Source organism: Penaeus monodon, chromosome 12, assembly GCF_015228065.2.
Source record: "Penaeus monodon isolate SGIC_2016 chromosome 12, NSTDA_Pmon_1, whole genome shotgun sequence".
NCBI classification, from domain to species: Eukaryota; Metazoa; Arthropoda; class Malacostraca; order Decapoda; family Penaeidae; genus Penaeus; species Penaeus monodon.
In genome coordinates, this window is record NC_051397.1 from 27,889,348 (window position 1) to 27,906,847 (window position 17,500).

The 17,500-nt window shown below is 37.3% G+C and overlaps 1 protein-coding gene across 6 annotated transcripts in view; it reads left to right on the plus strand.

The window, feature by feature from the left end:
- LOC119579376 overlaps nucleotides 1–17,483 on the plus strand; it is a 74,942-nt gene extending 57,459 nt beyond the window's left edge. Inside the window, exons 1-4 of one of the 6 annotated variants that reach the window (XM_037927149.1) lie at nucleotides 12,328–12,404; nucleotides 15,624–15,690; nucleotides 16,422–17,165; nucleotides 17,327–17,483. In XM_037927149.1, the coding sequence (XP_037783077.1) occupies nucleotides 15,679–15,690; nucleotides 16,422–17,165; nucleotides 17,327–17,335 (765 nt within the window). In that variant the 5' untranslated portion in view covers nucleotides 12,328–12,404; nucleotides 15,624–15,678 and the 3' untranslated portion in view covers nucleotides 17,336–17,483. Of the gene's footprint in view, nucleotides 1–12,327; nucleotides 12,405–15,607; nucleotides 15,691–16,421; nucleotides 17,166–17,326 lie in introns of those variants that run through there. The other 5 variants (XM_037927154.1, XM_037927153.1, XM_037927150.1 and 2 more) reach the window with 5 other exon arrangements.
- Nucleotides 17,484–17,500: the final 17 nt, after the last annotated feature.

Consider the following 17,500-nt stretch of genomic DNA (forward strand, 5'->3'; position numbering starts at 1 on the left):
ATATGAGTATATATGTATAATATGTATGTATATATTATATATCATGATATGTATATGTATATAATTTAGTATAATGTATTATATGTATGTATATATGATATATATGTAGTATATATGTATATATATGTATGTATACTATGATATATATATATAGTATATATTATATATGAATAATTAAAAAGGTAACACCGGGAACGTCTCCGTGGAACAGGAAAACTGGGGACACACCACGTACTCATCGTACAAAGAGCATCACAACATGAAAAACCACAAATTTAAGTATCATGCTTGTGACCACGGCGGGCTCAGACATCGAACCTACCGTTAAAAAAAAATAAAAAACAAAAAAAAGAGTATGTACAATTATATTACCAATAGTAAACCATTATACATTATATATATATTAATATATATATATATATTATATATATATATATATATATATACATATATGTATAATACAACATATAGTATATTATAGATCGAATATTATAATATTATATATATATCAACACACACACACACATATATATATGTATATATATTATATATATTATATATATATATATATATTATATACACATATATATACATACAGAGTAAATATATCATATATATACATCTATATAATACAAAAAACATTATTATATATATATATATATATAATATATATATAATAGATAATTATATATATATATATATTATACTATGGATATGTATATATGGTCGGAATGTCAAGACTGTCCACCGAAGACCAAATCTCCTGTGTAGTGAGGGTTACGATCACCGGCCGGCGTGCTGTTTCACTGGAGCAACGGAATTCACCTCGAATTGCCTGACCGTCAGACACTCGGTGTGGCCAAAGCAGCTCAAGTCATGTGCCGTGGTAAATAGAGATGGTGACTCGATAAAAACAACGGCGGAAGGCAATGGCAAATCCACCGCTCTAAATTGTTTAAGGAAAAAATGGCATGGTAAGCTCCATGATGTCAAAGCCGCGGAGGCTGAATGGTTAGAGCACGTCGGACTAAAGTAGCTTGTGACGACGGCAATCTGAAATTCGAGGATTCAAGTCACGACGCCACAGTCTGTTACCTTGGGCAAAAGAACCTCCTTGATTTGCCTATCCTCTGCAAACTGGGTGGCCAAGGGCCGGCCAAGCAAGTGTGGTCCCAAGCCCAGATAAATAGAGAGTATATTACCTAAAAGGTACCAACGAGCAACTATCCGTGGGTAAAGGAAACTGGTCGGCCCTACACGTACTAACTCAAGAGCAGCACAAATAAAAAACTACAACATTCCTAACGTATCAGTCTGTGACAAACGGCGGCTCACGGACAAGGAACCTACAGTTTTTTTTTTTTTTTTTTTTAACAAAGAAAAAAGCAAATATGTATATATATGTAATATGTATATTTATCATATAATCTCTACAATATATACTATACCACAATTATATATAGTGTGGTTATGTGTGTTGTGTGGTATGTATAATTGCACGCAACACACGTAACACACGGCACGACACGTACACACGCGCACGCACAGTACACGCGCAACGGCCAACGTACACACTTCGAAATACCGCACAAGTAAACACGCGAACGGCACACTTACCACACGCACACACGCGCACGTAACACGCCGCACGCACAACGTTACACAACGCGCCACGCGACACAGCGTTACACACGCTGCACGAAACACTTACACACGACACGACTACACGTACACACGATTCAGCACAAGTACCACGCTCACGCACTAACAAGCTGTAACACAAGCGCACCGCACACGGTACACACGCGGCACGCACACCTGTACACACGCGCACGGGGCACACACACACACACACAACAAAAACAACACAAACAAACACAAACACCACACACACACACGTATATATTGTATATGATTTATATTTATTATATATATATATATATAAATATTAAAAAATATAGAATATTTACTATAATATATATATATATAATAATATAATAGTTGTGGTGTGTGTGTGGTGTAGTATTTAATTGCACGACGCACACGTACCACGGGAGGCAGCAACGTACACACGCGGCACGCACACGTACACACGCGAAAACGCACACGTCACACGCACACACGCGCACGTTCACACGCGCACTCACACAGTACACACGCGCAGCCACACGTACACACGATCACGACACAGTTACACACACGCTCACGCCACACGTACAACGCGCACGCACACACTGTGCCCGACGATACACCACGCTGTACGCCACACGTACACACCGCGCACGCACCCCACGTACACCCGCAGCACGAACACGTACACACGCGCAACGCACACGTACACACGGTGAAGTAGGCGCACGCACGACGCACACACACACACACACACCACCACTACACACACAGAAAAACAAACACACACACACACAACACACACACACACCAAACAACAACACACACACACACACCACAACACGTATAGATGGTATAATAGATTTAGATATATATATATTATATAATATACTATATATTATATATATAGAATACTTATATCTATATATATATGTGTGTAGGGTGTCGTGTGTGTCGTGTGTGTGATGTGTGTGTTTGTGTGTGTGTGTGGGTGTTGTGTGCTGTGTTGGTGTGTGTGCGTCTACTCTATCTCTATGTACTCTATATATATATACACACACGCAAAGTCACACTATCCATAGAAACACACAAATAGATGTGGGTGTATTTTTATAGTTGTTTACATCAACATTTGCATGACCGTGATTCAAAGGTAAACTAAAGGACCGAGGGCATGATAACAAAACGTTCTGCGTTTATTAACCGCCGTTTGAAAACGAAGGGCCAGAAGAGAGTTGCCAGGGCAATGATCTACAAATTTCGAAGTTTATACTTTGCACAAAAAGTGAATGGGTATAGGCGTACTCATAATCGTGTATTGGTTATAACTTTGTGAGGTGAAAAGATTGGATAATGATAGACCGTGAATCTCAAGACAACAATTTACTTATAAAGGGAAGAAGGGCATCATGTGAGCCAAGATATTCTATTTCATTCAAGAGGACAACAGTATTTTCAAATCACGACTCACATCCCGCAAGCACGCACGCCTGCACGCACCGCCACGCACGCAAGCAACACACACAACACGCACACACACACACTCACAACACACCACACACACTACACAACACATCCACACACACATCACACACACACAAAACACCAACACAACACACACACAAACTACCAAACGCACAAGCGCGCGCATTTGACGCACAACACACCCGGACACACACCACAACACCGACTACAACACACAAGACACACAGCACTACACACACACACACACACACACACCACACACACAAACACACACACACACACCACACACACCACACACACGCTCTCTCTCTCTCTCTCTCTCTCTCTCCTCACTCTCCTCTCCCCCCCCCCCTCCCCCCTCACACACCACCCACACCCCCACACACACACACACAACACAACACACCACACAACACCACACACCACACCACACAAAACACACACACACAAAACCCAAACACACACACACACACACACCACAACACAACACACAAATACAAAACACACACCACACACAAACACACACACACACACACACACACACCACCCATCACACACACACACACACATTATGGGATGTGTGTTAAAAATGTGAATGTGCTATCTTTTAACGTCCTTTCTGAACGGTCTCATGCCTGTTTGGACATTATGAACGGTTACGGATCGCTGTAAGTGACGAGTGGCATGCTCTCGCACAAGTTCCTTTACTCAGAAATATTGCAAGATTACTAATTTCGAGCAAAGATTATCTCGCTGAAACCACATCCAAAAGCCTGTGTCAAAGGCATAGCTAAATCAACATATATTGGCTTAAATCTAATTTTACGTTCACAAATCATTGCAACCAAAATCACTTATGAATTGGATAAAATCGATTTAGAATAATTCTGAGGGCTTTGGAGGATCGTAGTTACGACAGCCCTGTCAAGGTCTAAGGTATATATATAGCCGCATAGTAATCAGTCCGCACCAGATGGGGCAGAACTGAAAAATTCATTAGGCATAGCGGACTATAATCTAACATAATCGACTAGGGTACGTAAGATTGTTAATGTTGGCATATAGGTATCATATGTAATATATAATCATATAGTAAATATATAATATATATATATATATATCTATATATAATATAGAGAGAGAGAGAGAGAGAAGAGCAGAGAGAGGAGTTGTGTGTGTGGGGTCGTTTGTGTGTGTGTGTTGTGTGGTGTGTTGTTGTTTTTGTTTGTGTGTTTGTGTGTGTGTGTGTGTGTGTTTGTGTGTCGTGTGTGTGGTTTGTTGTCTATAAACCTATTCACACGACAAGCATATATATATATATATAATAGATATTTATATATTATATAATAATATATAGATATATATATATATATATAACATATAAATGTGTTTATATATAGTATATAATTATATATAAAATATGTAAAATAATTACTATTAATATATATATATATATTATAATATATATATATACAATATAATCTTAATACTCTAACAATCATAATATAAAGAGAGAATATATATATTTAATATAATCTAAATATAATATATTATATATATATAATATATATATATAATAATAAGAGATATATATATATATTTTTTATCTATATAAACAATATATAAATCTAGAATATAATAATATGAATATTAATATCAAGATTGGAAATCAATATAATATATAATTATATATATAATAAAAATATATATAATATGATATAATATATAACATATATAAGAAAATAATACTAATTAAATATATATAATTATATATATCAATAATATATATATATATATATTTAAAATATATATATATTATATGATATTATATGGGGGACGCGGTAGGCCGAATGGGTTAGCGCGTCGGACTCAAGACTGTTCGAGGGTTCTAGTCCACCGGCCGCGCGCGTGTTACTTGGGCAAGGAACATTCACCTCGCTGCCTGTCCTATAGCCACTGGGTGGCCCAAGCCAGCTCAATTCAGTTGCCGCGTAAATAGAGATGTTGACTCGATAAAAACACCGGGCGGAAGGCAAGCAAACCACGCTTAAAAATGCTAAGAAAAAAATCATGGAAGCACAATGATCGTCAAGAACCGCGGTGGTGCCGATGGATCCGGTTAGGCGCTCGAAATCAACACGTCGCGACGGCAATCTGAATTCGAGGGTTCGAGTCACCACCGATCGCCGCCGTTTGTTCCCTTGGGCAAGAAACTTCACCTTGAATTGAATACATAGCCACTGGGGTGGCCAAGCCAGCCACGTCAGTGCTGCGTCCCAAACCGCGGATAAAAATAGCAGAGAATGGATGACCTGGAAAGGTAACACCGGTTACTCTCCGGGAAAGGAATGGGGACCACTACAAGTACTCAATCCCCACGCGAATCACAACATGCTAAAGACTACAATAAGTATCATCTGTGACCACGGCGGCTCAGGAACATGAACTACCGTAAAAGAAGAAGAATATATATAATATATATATTAAAATATATATATTATATATATATATATATATACCTATTATATATTATATTAAAATATATGGGTATATATTATATATGTATATATAATTAAGGAATGTATATATATATAATATATATTATGAAATAAATATATATATATATATTCAAATATTATATTAATATATATAGTAACGATAATAATATAATATAATATATAGTATATAATATATATATATATATTTAATATATAATCATTTATAATATCATATATAATATTATTAATATATATATATATCTATAATATATATATATGAGATATATATACCCCTATATAATATATATATATAAATATATAATAAATATATATATATATATAAATATTATATTTTTTTATTTAATTACGTTAGTTCCATGTTTTTTGAGCCGCCGTGGTCACAGCATGAACTTGTAGTTCGTTTCATGTGATGCTTAGTGGAGTGAGTAACGTGGTAGGGGTCCCCTATCCTTTCCACGGAGAGTAGACCATGTACCTTTTTAGGTAATCATTCTCTTCTATTTTTATCAGGGCCTGGAGACCAGCACTTGACTTGGGTCTGGCATGGCCAACCCACGTGGCTAGGTAGGCAATCAAGGTGAAGTGTTTCCTTGCCAAGGGAAAACAACGGCGCCGGCGCGGCCTGATCGAACCCTCACAACTCAGATTGCCGTTGTGACAGCCTGAGATCCGACGCTTTAACCACTCGGCCACTGCGGCACATAAGATATAGATATATAGATATATATATAAAGATGAAATATATCTAGATATAGAGGTCATATAGAGTATATATATATGGATAACATATATAGATCTAGTATAAATAAGAATAGATAGAGAGAAATTATAATAGATATAAATAATATAGATAAGCATATATTATAGAGAGATAACTAGATATAATATAATGTAAAATAGTATAGAATAGAGATAGATAGAGTATATATAGATAAGACAAGAGAACATTAGAGATAAGATACATATAATATCATAGATAGAAGAATATGATATATAATAGATATATAGATCGAAACATAAAGTGATAAAGGAAGATACATATAAGTTAGATAAGTACTATATAGACATATATAATAATAGATTAGAAGATAATATTAGTATATATATAGATGATATATATCCAGACTACTAAAAGATAGATATATAAGGTATATCGAGAATAGATAGCGATAGAGATAATAGATATAGAGAATTCTAGAATGATATATAAGAATAATAGATAAGATATCTAAGTAAAGGTAGATATATACTATATATAATATGAGAATAGTATGAGATATAAAGGTAGAGTAAGAAGATAGAAAGATAGATATAGATAGAGAGAGATATAAGATAGAGAGAGAGATATAATAGATAAGTATATAAAATATAATATATAAGATATATATGTGAAGATGAATAGGTAATATATATCTATATATGATATATATATATATATATAGAACTATATATAGATAGATATAGAGATAATATATAGAGAATAGAGATACTATTAGGATTATTAATTATATAGATATAGAATAGATCGAAGGATATATAGAAGATATATTAATATAATATATATATATATATAATATATAGAATATATAATGATATATATATAGATATTATATAAACAATAGATATATATATTAGATATATAGAGATGATCTATATAGCATATAGAAGGATAGATATATAGTAGATAGAGAAGGAACGAAAGCGAGATAACACAAAAACACAACACACACACACGACACGACACACACCACACACCTACACACACACCCACACACAACACCACCACACACACACACAACACACACAGTATATTATGTAGGTATATATATATAGGTATAAATATTATAACATATATATATAACATAGTGTATATACATAAGTATAGTAGTTATACATATATATAATACATATATATAAGATATATATATCTATACTATACATATACAGCTAAGATAAACAATACATAGATTATACATATTAGATATAACAGAACAAATATATATATAGAATATATATATCTATAATATATATTGTGGGTATCATCTATCTATCGCTCATTCACTATCAATTCTATATCTATCTATCTACTCTATCTATCTATCTAATCGCGTCTATATATATTTCAATCCTATCCTATCCCTCTCTGCTCCTGTCTCTCTCTAGTCTCTATATGTCGGTCCTCTCCTCTCTCTCTCTCTCTCGCCGCTCTCTCTTCTCTCTCTCTCTCTCTCTCTCCTCTCCTCTCTCTTCTTCTCTATAATATATCTATAAAAATACAGATATATAATAGGAATATAAGATATATATAAATAAATATATTATATATAATACAATACTAATATATAATATATATATATATATATAATAAAGTATATAAGATATTAAAATATATATATAATAGGTATATATAGTATATATATGAATATATATATATAGAGATTACAGTATATAGACAGCACACACACACAACCCACACACACACACAACACACACACCAACACAACACAAACACACAACAACACAGCACACACCCACATCAGCTCCCACAAAACAAACACAACACAACCAACACACACCACTCACGCAAGCACTGAACGCACGCACTCATCACTCACTCACCACCATCAACTACATCTCACTAACTCACGCACTCACACGTCACACTCAAATCACCACAAGCTCACATACCATAGAACACACAAAATGATGTGTGTGTAGTTTTTAAGCTCGGTAAACTCAAAAATTTGCAATGACGGATCAAAGAGTAAACTAAAGACCGAGGGGATAACAAAACGTTCTATAGCGTTTTTAAACCCCCGCGTTTGAAACGAAGGCCAGATCGTAGAGGTTGCAATGTGGCAAAAGCATTCTACAAATTTTTCATACTTTGCACAACAAAAGGGTATATGCAATTTGGTATAGTCTCAAATCTTGGTATTGGTTATTAAAGTGACAGATTTAAGATATATGATCTACCCTAAAGTCATCGAATTTTAAAACTCTATAAAGGAAGCAGTGATAGTGCCAAGTATTATAGTTACTAAAGATCGACCAACTAAGTATATTAAACTCACGACACACCCACCCCCGCACGCTGCCGCCCCACGCACACGACCTCCGCACGCACCGCGGCGCGCATAGCGCACACGCCACACGCACACCGCACAAGACACACACACAAGACTACACCACACACACACACACACACACACAACACACACAACACAACACACACACACACACACAGACACACACACCACACAGACACACACACACCACCACACACAGACACACACACACACAACACACACACCACACAGACCACACACACCACACACAGACACCAACCACACACACAGCACACACCACACACACACTACACACACACACCACCACACACACCACACAGTGACACAACACACACACACGAAAGCACACACACACACACACACACACACACCCACACTCCCACACACACAACAACACACAACCCCACACACACATTTATGTGTGTGTAAAAATGTCTGACATTTGAATCTTTTCCCGCCATTCGTAACGACTGTTTAATCCTGTCTTGGGAATTCGAACGGTTACGGAATCGTTGTAAGTGACGCTTGGCATGTTCGACAAGTCCTTTCTACTCAGAAATATTGCACAGATACTAATCGGCAAGATATCCGATTGTAGCTAAATCAAACATATTTATTTGATGCTTAAATCTAATGTCCATTTACGTTCACTATCTGCTATACCAAAAGCCTTGAGGGATAAAATAGATTGAGGCATAATTCTTGAGCGGCTTGGTAAGGATTCTAGTAGAACAGCCCGCTTTTCAAGGTCCGGTATATATATAGAAGCCCAACAGCTAATCAGTCAGCACTGCACCAAACGCCATTCGCACAAGACGGAAATATTAAGACAATCGGCCCCATTTGCAAAAGTAGAGATGCGGTTAGATCATGGGAAAGCACGCAATCTTGATAAATGAGTCCGACTAGGGACAATGACAAGGCTGATCCAAAATCAAGGAAAATGGCTGAGCCTCTTCTGCGCTTCCCAATCCAATACCCCGGGAATATTGAGGAGAGCGGATAACAATGGGCATCAGCATGGTGGCTACTCGTACACACACAAACATAGTGACCACTCCAGATAAAAACCAAGAAAACCTGCATGAATGTGCCGCAAGAGGGGGCACATCTTCGAGAATGCCCAAACAAAAAACAAAACCAAAACCAAAAGCATCCCACTGTGGAAGAATCACAGATCAAGTCACTGATCAGGAAAAATGTAATCATCAGGACAGGAAAGGTGATAAAAAATCGAATAGAATAGAATAAACAAAGAAAAAAAGAGGAAAACAGAACTCCGCTACAGTATGGTAGCCAAAAAAGTGCGAGTGAGATGCAGCAATAGAACGAACAACCCAAAACAAATATTAGCATGTCCTAAGGAACCCCTGTTTTTTTAAAGTTGCTGGGTAGTGCTAATAAATGCGCCTAGCCAACCTTGGCCAGAACTCGGGACCTATGCAGAGAGAGGTCAAGAAGGACTTAAGACGGGCAAAAAACTACTTGAAGTCGATTACCTAATGATGTGGACTCGGGTGGCGATCTTCAGATGCATCCCAACACAACCCATCAACCCATACCACCCTATCAACCTCAATCCACTAAAACCAACCACCCTCGAGGACACACAATCCGCAAACCCCAACCACCCTCTCAGCCGCAATATACAAATGCCAGCCCGAGGAAACCAACGAGGACGCAACGCTCCTGTCCCCCGCCCTAACATACGCCCACCCATATATAATCACACGGGCAAGGCACACAAGTATCACAAAAGTCCCACCCGTCCAAGCTTTAGATAGAAACTGCCGGCATTTACCAACAATGGACAACGATAAAGGTCCGACAGAGGAAGATGCTCGAAAAATAATACAGCTAGATCCTCAGATTACAACAAAGAACAAAAAGAAAAAGGGGGCAAAAACGAAACCGAGTCACCAAACTTCTGTCATGGGGGGGGATCCCAGCCGGATCAAAAGATATTGTGGTACAAATTTACGCGCATGACCACCAAAAAATATATAAAATTTGACAATATAATGATTCGGAAAAGAAATAAAACTGGCAACCTCAAATTCACCTTCACTAATCCGTAACTTCAGAAACCGAGAGGGGGAAAAAATCAAAGACATCTCGAAGCCCGAGATTCAATAGAGGTAAATGGAAAGCATGCTCATAGGGAGGCACAACTGAAAAGGCCATAAGAATTGCATGTTCGCAGATACGCAGCAACCAACAGCTAAAACCTGCACCCAACCTACGATAAGTATAAAGTAATTACAACATAATTGTCCTTCAACTGGGCAAATCAAGAAAAAACCTGAACTCTGCAATACATTACACCAATCATAACCAGACATTATTCCTCATAAAAGCCATGGACTAGCAGACAATGAAAGGTAAAGATCTTTCCTTCAACATGATATCAACGGAAACAAGTCGGGTATAGAGCTGACGGAGTAGGCCACTGCAATTAAACGCGGAACACGGCCACAGTCGCCATGCCTAGCCCTGATTTGACCAGGAGTCCTGGAACGTTTTGAAAATAGAAACATCTAGGGGCCCCATAGTGTGACTACATGCTACTTACCGCCTCGTCGCCCTTTTCTAACCTTACCCTACAATACATCTGAGTGACTTCGACTACAAATGCAGTGTAAACTGCTAGGGGACCTGAACGCTAGACACAGGACTCTTGGGCACGCTCGACAACAACACACGTCGCGACACCAGTATAGCCAGGCTACCGTCAGATGGCCGCATAACCACCTAGGCCGGACCTTCCAATACGCAACTAACGCCGTAACTCGGCGACAAGTACAGACATGGGTTTAGTAGATAGATACGGACACCCCAAATTACTCCACGAGTACGAACAGATAGCAAACAAAATAATTGCCAACCATCCCAACCTCACCTTCTCAACTAAGGGATTCCCATGATGTCAGGGCGAGAGGGGAGGAGGGGGCAGGTAATATCTGTTAAAGTTCATTCCCTGTCGCGTTGAATTGCTCCAGTAGCAGCGATAGGTATGCAACCTGAAGCAGAGATAAATAAGCCAAAACGACCGGACGAACGTTCCGAACGGACACGTACTGTATGCGAGACTCCGAATAATGTGACACCGAGTTCTGTGTAATAAAAGAAAAAAATAAAAAAAAAAAAAAAAGAAAAAAAAAAAAAAGAAGGAATTTACTTTTATATCCTTGTGTAAAGCGCGGAGGAATTAACGCATGTGTCTTAAAAAAAAAAAAAAAAAAAATAAAAAAAAAGGGTGAAGAATTATATATTTATTATACTTATGTACATAACTGTTCTGTTAAATTACAATACACCACTATATATTGAATAAACATGGAACGAACGCCATCCTTCTTGCAGCGGCATATAAATCCTAACCGCCCAATAACCACCAGCCAGGCTTGAGGTCGAAAGAACACAGATGGCAAGGTTCAAAATAAAATTTCTCTAGACAAGCATATGGGTTACGCCCCACCTTTGTTATATATCTTCCCCGGCTGATAACTTCATTTTAGGTATGATAGTACCAATATAGTACGTCCCCTCTTTCCCTTTTAGAGAATTGATATCTCCACCTCCTCTCTGTTATAGGCTTATACGTAGTATAGTCAAGCACCTAGGGGCCGAAATGAACAAATTCATAGGCATACCTGGACTTATAAACTACATAATCGACTAGGTAAGTTAAGATGTTAATGTTGGCATTATAGGTATCATATAGGAAAAACAAGAAATAAATAAATTAAAAAAAACACTACGCAGAGTGAGTGAGTGTGGGTGTGTGTGCCTGGCTGTGGTGTGTGTGTGTGTTGTGGCATTGTGTTGTGTGTGCGGTGTGGGGTGTGTGTGTGCTGTGTGTGTGTGTGTGGTGTGTCGTGATTTGGAATATTACTGTTGTCATCTTTAACGAAATAGCATACTTGGAAAAAATATGACCATGCTTCCTTATAGAGATAAATTGTATGTCTTGATGACTCAGAGTCATCATTATCAATCTTGTAAACTTTATAACAAATACAGATCCTTATGAGACCATACCAAATCCACGTTTGTTGTGCAAAGTATATAAAACAAATTGTAGCAGATGTAATTGCCACATGGCACTCTCTCGGCCTCGTTTCAAACGCGTTAAACAACGCAGAACGTTTTGTTGTCGCCCTTCGGTCTTAGTTAGCGAATTGCAGGACTGTTTCACAAGGTAGGAGAAACGGAATTGATATCGGCAGAGATATGGTTTCTCAGGAGAATGATGAGTAATATCTGGAACAGATAGAAGGTCAAACCAGAACAGTGCTGGAGAGAGCCAATAGAACAAGCTCCTACTTCCTTCTGAAAAAAAAACATCCGAAAAAGAGAGACGTAATTGGGACACGTAAATCGAAAGCGAAGAGCTAGAAACATCTTCAGCATGGACCAGCAAGATCGATGGAAAACGAAGCAGGGTTCCAGACAAAGGACTAACCTTACACAGAAGCAAGCATAAAGAGATGGACGAGTATAACGGAACGAGAACTTTTGAAGACCATCAAAAAAAAAAGTAAAACAGACAGAAAGAGGGGAAATCTCTATGATCCCGCCAAAGTCCTTTGGGGACAGGTCACTAGAGAGAGAGAACGAGTCGAGTGCAAGGTGGAGAGAGGAGAGAGAGAGACGAGAAGCGAGCGAGTGAGGAGAGAGAGCGAGAGGAAAATATCAGGAATAGAGAGACGAGGAGGAGACGAGATGAGCGAAGGTAGAGAGGAGAGAGATGAGATATAAAGAGAGATATGAGTGTCGGAGGGTTGTAGGGAGAAGGGACACTGTTGCTTACGGGTCCTATCCCGAGCAAGGCATGAACGCGTTCAGAATCTTCACTCTTCACTTCACACTCGATTGCGTTTGTATTGAGGGAGGCGTGAATGTAGACCGTCCCCTCCTTAATGACACGTAATTCTATATATAATCGATTGGATCGTTTTTAAAGAACCCTGCTCTAAAGTAGCATTACATGGTTCACTGGTAATTTAATTTCCTTCCTTTGTTACCTCTCAACACTGACAAAATACGACGCGAATGAGCAGCTCAGATACCGTAACATATGAGCTGGATTGGTTTTACCAAAGACACTGATATATGATCTCTCAATTTATGTATGCGTATTATCATATATGTCCCTCAATGTATCGTCAGCTCAATGACTAAATTGTGTGCTTGTCTCGGTCAGAATATTTTCTTGCACTAATCGCGTGAAAATAAAACGGACAAACAAATGCTTCACGCCCCCAAAAAAGATGGCTTCTCTATACATGATTGTGCTTACAATCTTTGAAATGACAAGTTACATCAATAAATGACTTAATGACATGTACGAGGAAAGATGTAATAAATGTAGAACTACATGTGTTTCTGATGATAATAAAGATTAAATGGAATTAACGCAGATTTTTTTTATTTATTTATTGCAGTTATTTTGTTAAAAGCACTCATAAATAAGTTCATTTGCATTTACTCTTTCCACGCATACCCCCAATCTTGTAATTATCATGCAGCATTTTCCTATATGAATTGCCCTATATGTTCTGCTTATCAATTGCCCTGTCCACAAGGGACGTTGGCGCCGCCCTCCAAAGGAAACAACGCTCAGAATGCCGACCGGTTTGACTCGATACTCTCGAACTCAATTTTCCCTTCGGACAGTCTTGAGTACGATACTTAACCAATGGTGCCACCGCGGCCTTTAGATAGATAGATAACTAGAACTTGGAGTGAGTACGTGGGTAGGGTCCCCAGTTCCTCTCCCCGGAGATGTGCGGGGCACCCCCTAGGTGACCATTCCCTCCATTTATCCGGGCTTGGGACCAGCACTGACTTGAGCTGGCTTTCCCACCCAGTGGCTAAATAGGCCTCTAAATATAATTCATGTATTAATACTTGATGCATTACTTTCAAGGTCTAAGGAATGACATGTTCATGCAAAATCTAAGAATAAAAGTAAACTTTTTTTTTTTTTTTTTTTTTTTTTTTTTTACTGAAAATTCTTTTGCGACATCAGCTACATCAACCATGAGAATTATTTTTAGAGTGTGTTGAGCAAAGTGTAAATGTAATTTAACGATATTTCGAGCGATGTTACAAAGTGGTAAAACACCTTGTAAACAAAGCTTTCTGTTCTTAGCAAGGCCGCCCTGCAAGCGTTTCCAAAAATTTTCTAACGTTGTAAATATTTTAGATGCTAATACGGCTATTTTAAACCAAAAAGAGGACAAGGGAAAAGAAAAAAAAAATGGATCCAGCACACTTTCTGAATTAGAAAAAAAAAAAAAAAAAATTAATTTAGGCCGGACGTGGACTCATAAGACGTATTCACCACTCACATAGTCAAAAACAGCACCACTGATGTGTGTTACGGATGTCTTACTAGACTTCAATGATGATCTGTATAGTATCATTCAGAACGGGATTTCTTTGAATAGTGTTGGAACTTGCAGAATATCAATTCACTTCCGATGAATGGTCAACTACGAAATCCAGTGCTTTTCTCGCATGTTACTGCAGCTGTAATGAAACACACTTGCGCGCGAACTTGAACAATCCTCAGTCCTATGTATTTTACATTTAAGATTAATATTCTCATTCGCATTTACGAATGTTAGGGAAAGTTTATTCGTATCTAGTAATATTCAACAAAATCTTGACTGCAGACAACATGTGTTTGATGCGTATTTCTGATGGAGATAATCAAATCACATGTTGCGCTTTTGAGGATATTAATTCTCAGTAGTAACTATGTCAACTCATACATACATACATTAATTATTTATATATTATATATATATATATAATATATAATATAAATATATATAATATACATTCATTTATGTATTTGTACATGTATACATTCAGTATACGTTATTTGCAGCAGGTGAAAGTTCTCGGTGACTTCGCTCCGCTCAGAAGGGAAGAGGAAATCGAACATGGCTGACCAGGTACTGTCTCTATATCTTTTTGTATTTAAATTGATTGAATAACTAGAGTTGATATATAGCGATTTGCTATGGTTTATTATATCCTTAGTTGTTATAATAACTACGGTAATATTATTTATGTAAGTGATATAATTTCATAAACTGCATAATTGAGAAGAAATTATACTTACAGTAATAAAAACAAAAATGTGTGTCTGTAATATACATTAGTATGAACTCAGAAAGCATTACTTGTCAGCAGCGATTTGTAATAATTATATTCGGTAGTTGTGGGAACTGGAAAAAATTGAAGTTACCGCCGACTTATTGAGAAACGTCAGTCACCGTGACGAGAGCCATAAGCAGAGGATTAACACGTAAAGAAAACTGCATAGATTTGTTCTTAGTTATTCAATTTTCTAAGGCAGATTTTTTTTTTTCAAAACTCATTTAATAAAGGAAATAGATAAAACGATTGTCTGTGAATGAAGCATATCAACAACTCAAATATTCTTACAATTCGGCTACAGCAATTAGAATTATTTAATACCGGTGATTATGGATATAGATTAGATTGGAATATTCAAGCTTTGTATAAACATTCGCTAATGTTAGAAAAAAAAAATCGCATTTAAGGCGAATGCGGAAAGTATCTATCTGTAATAGTTTGTATGTTTTGATATTGTGTAATACAAGATTTCTTTTTATATTAGCTAATTCAAGGATTCTAACAGTCTGACGCTCTTATACAGGTTGACGTGCGAACGGACCAAGTTTTATTTCAAACTCCTGAAAGTTATCGGCCAAAAATGAAATGCTGGGCACCAACAAACTTGTATTCACTTGGAGTTGAAGACTCCTATAGGAGGTTTGAAACCATTATACGAACTGTTCATCTCGACGATTTTGTACAAGCCGTGGTGGAAAGTAAAATAATCCAATGTCCCATGACACAAAGCACGCACTTGTGGAATTCCGAGCTAATGGCAGCCTGGTTCGGAATGCCTGTTTACGACCACAACTGGTATGGCAATGTAAGCTTTGTGGTAAACTTCAATAGCTTCCTGAATACTTTTAATCATTTTAAGACATATTTTGTGGAGGTTGCAGAATATCACACTCAAAATGCATCGAGACTATTGTTCTCAAGCAAATTTCATAATTTGAGGGAATACAACCCTACAATACCGGGAGGTCCGTGGTACATGGATTCGAACAATGACCACTGGTTCCCCACAAGTGCCAGGTCGTACAAAAGCGATTTTCCTTGTCCAAATGGACACGCCCTAGAGTTCATGCTTGAGTTAAACGAAGATGAGGCCAAGAAGCTATATCACATGTCAGCTAAGCAGGCTGCAGATCATTCTCAGGCAAACATCCCAGGATATATGAAATGCAAGAAATTTAGGTCAGGGGCAATTTGGCAGAACTGCCCTTTTCCACTGTCCCCGGAACAGACCATTGGCCAACTCAATGAGTGGAATGTGGCTATACAGGTAAAAACACTGAAATCATTCAGCATGGTCATATACACTTGCAGTTAAGTTTAAATAAAAATCTATAATTATGAACATCTTAATCTTTAAAATTCATAATTTGTTTAAATCTTAAGATTCCCGAAAAAAATACGTCTACAGTTTTCTTCTTTACTTTTCAGTGGGCCTAGGGATATTGAGAATGTCCATGGCAGAAGCACTCGCAAAAGTCTCCTGGCAAATGAATGCATGTAGGGTAAAACTAGTATTTTATTCCATGATTTTCATATATATATATATATATATATATATATATATATATATATATATATTATATATTATATATTATATATCAT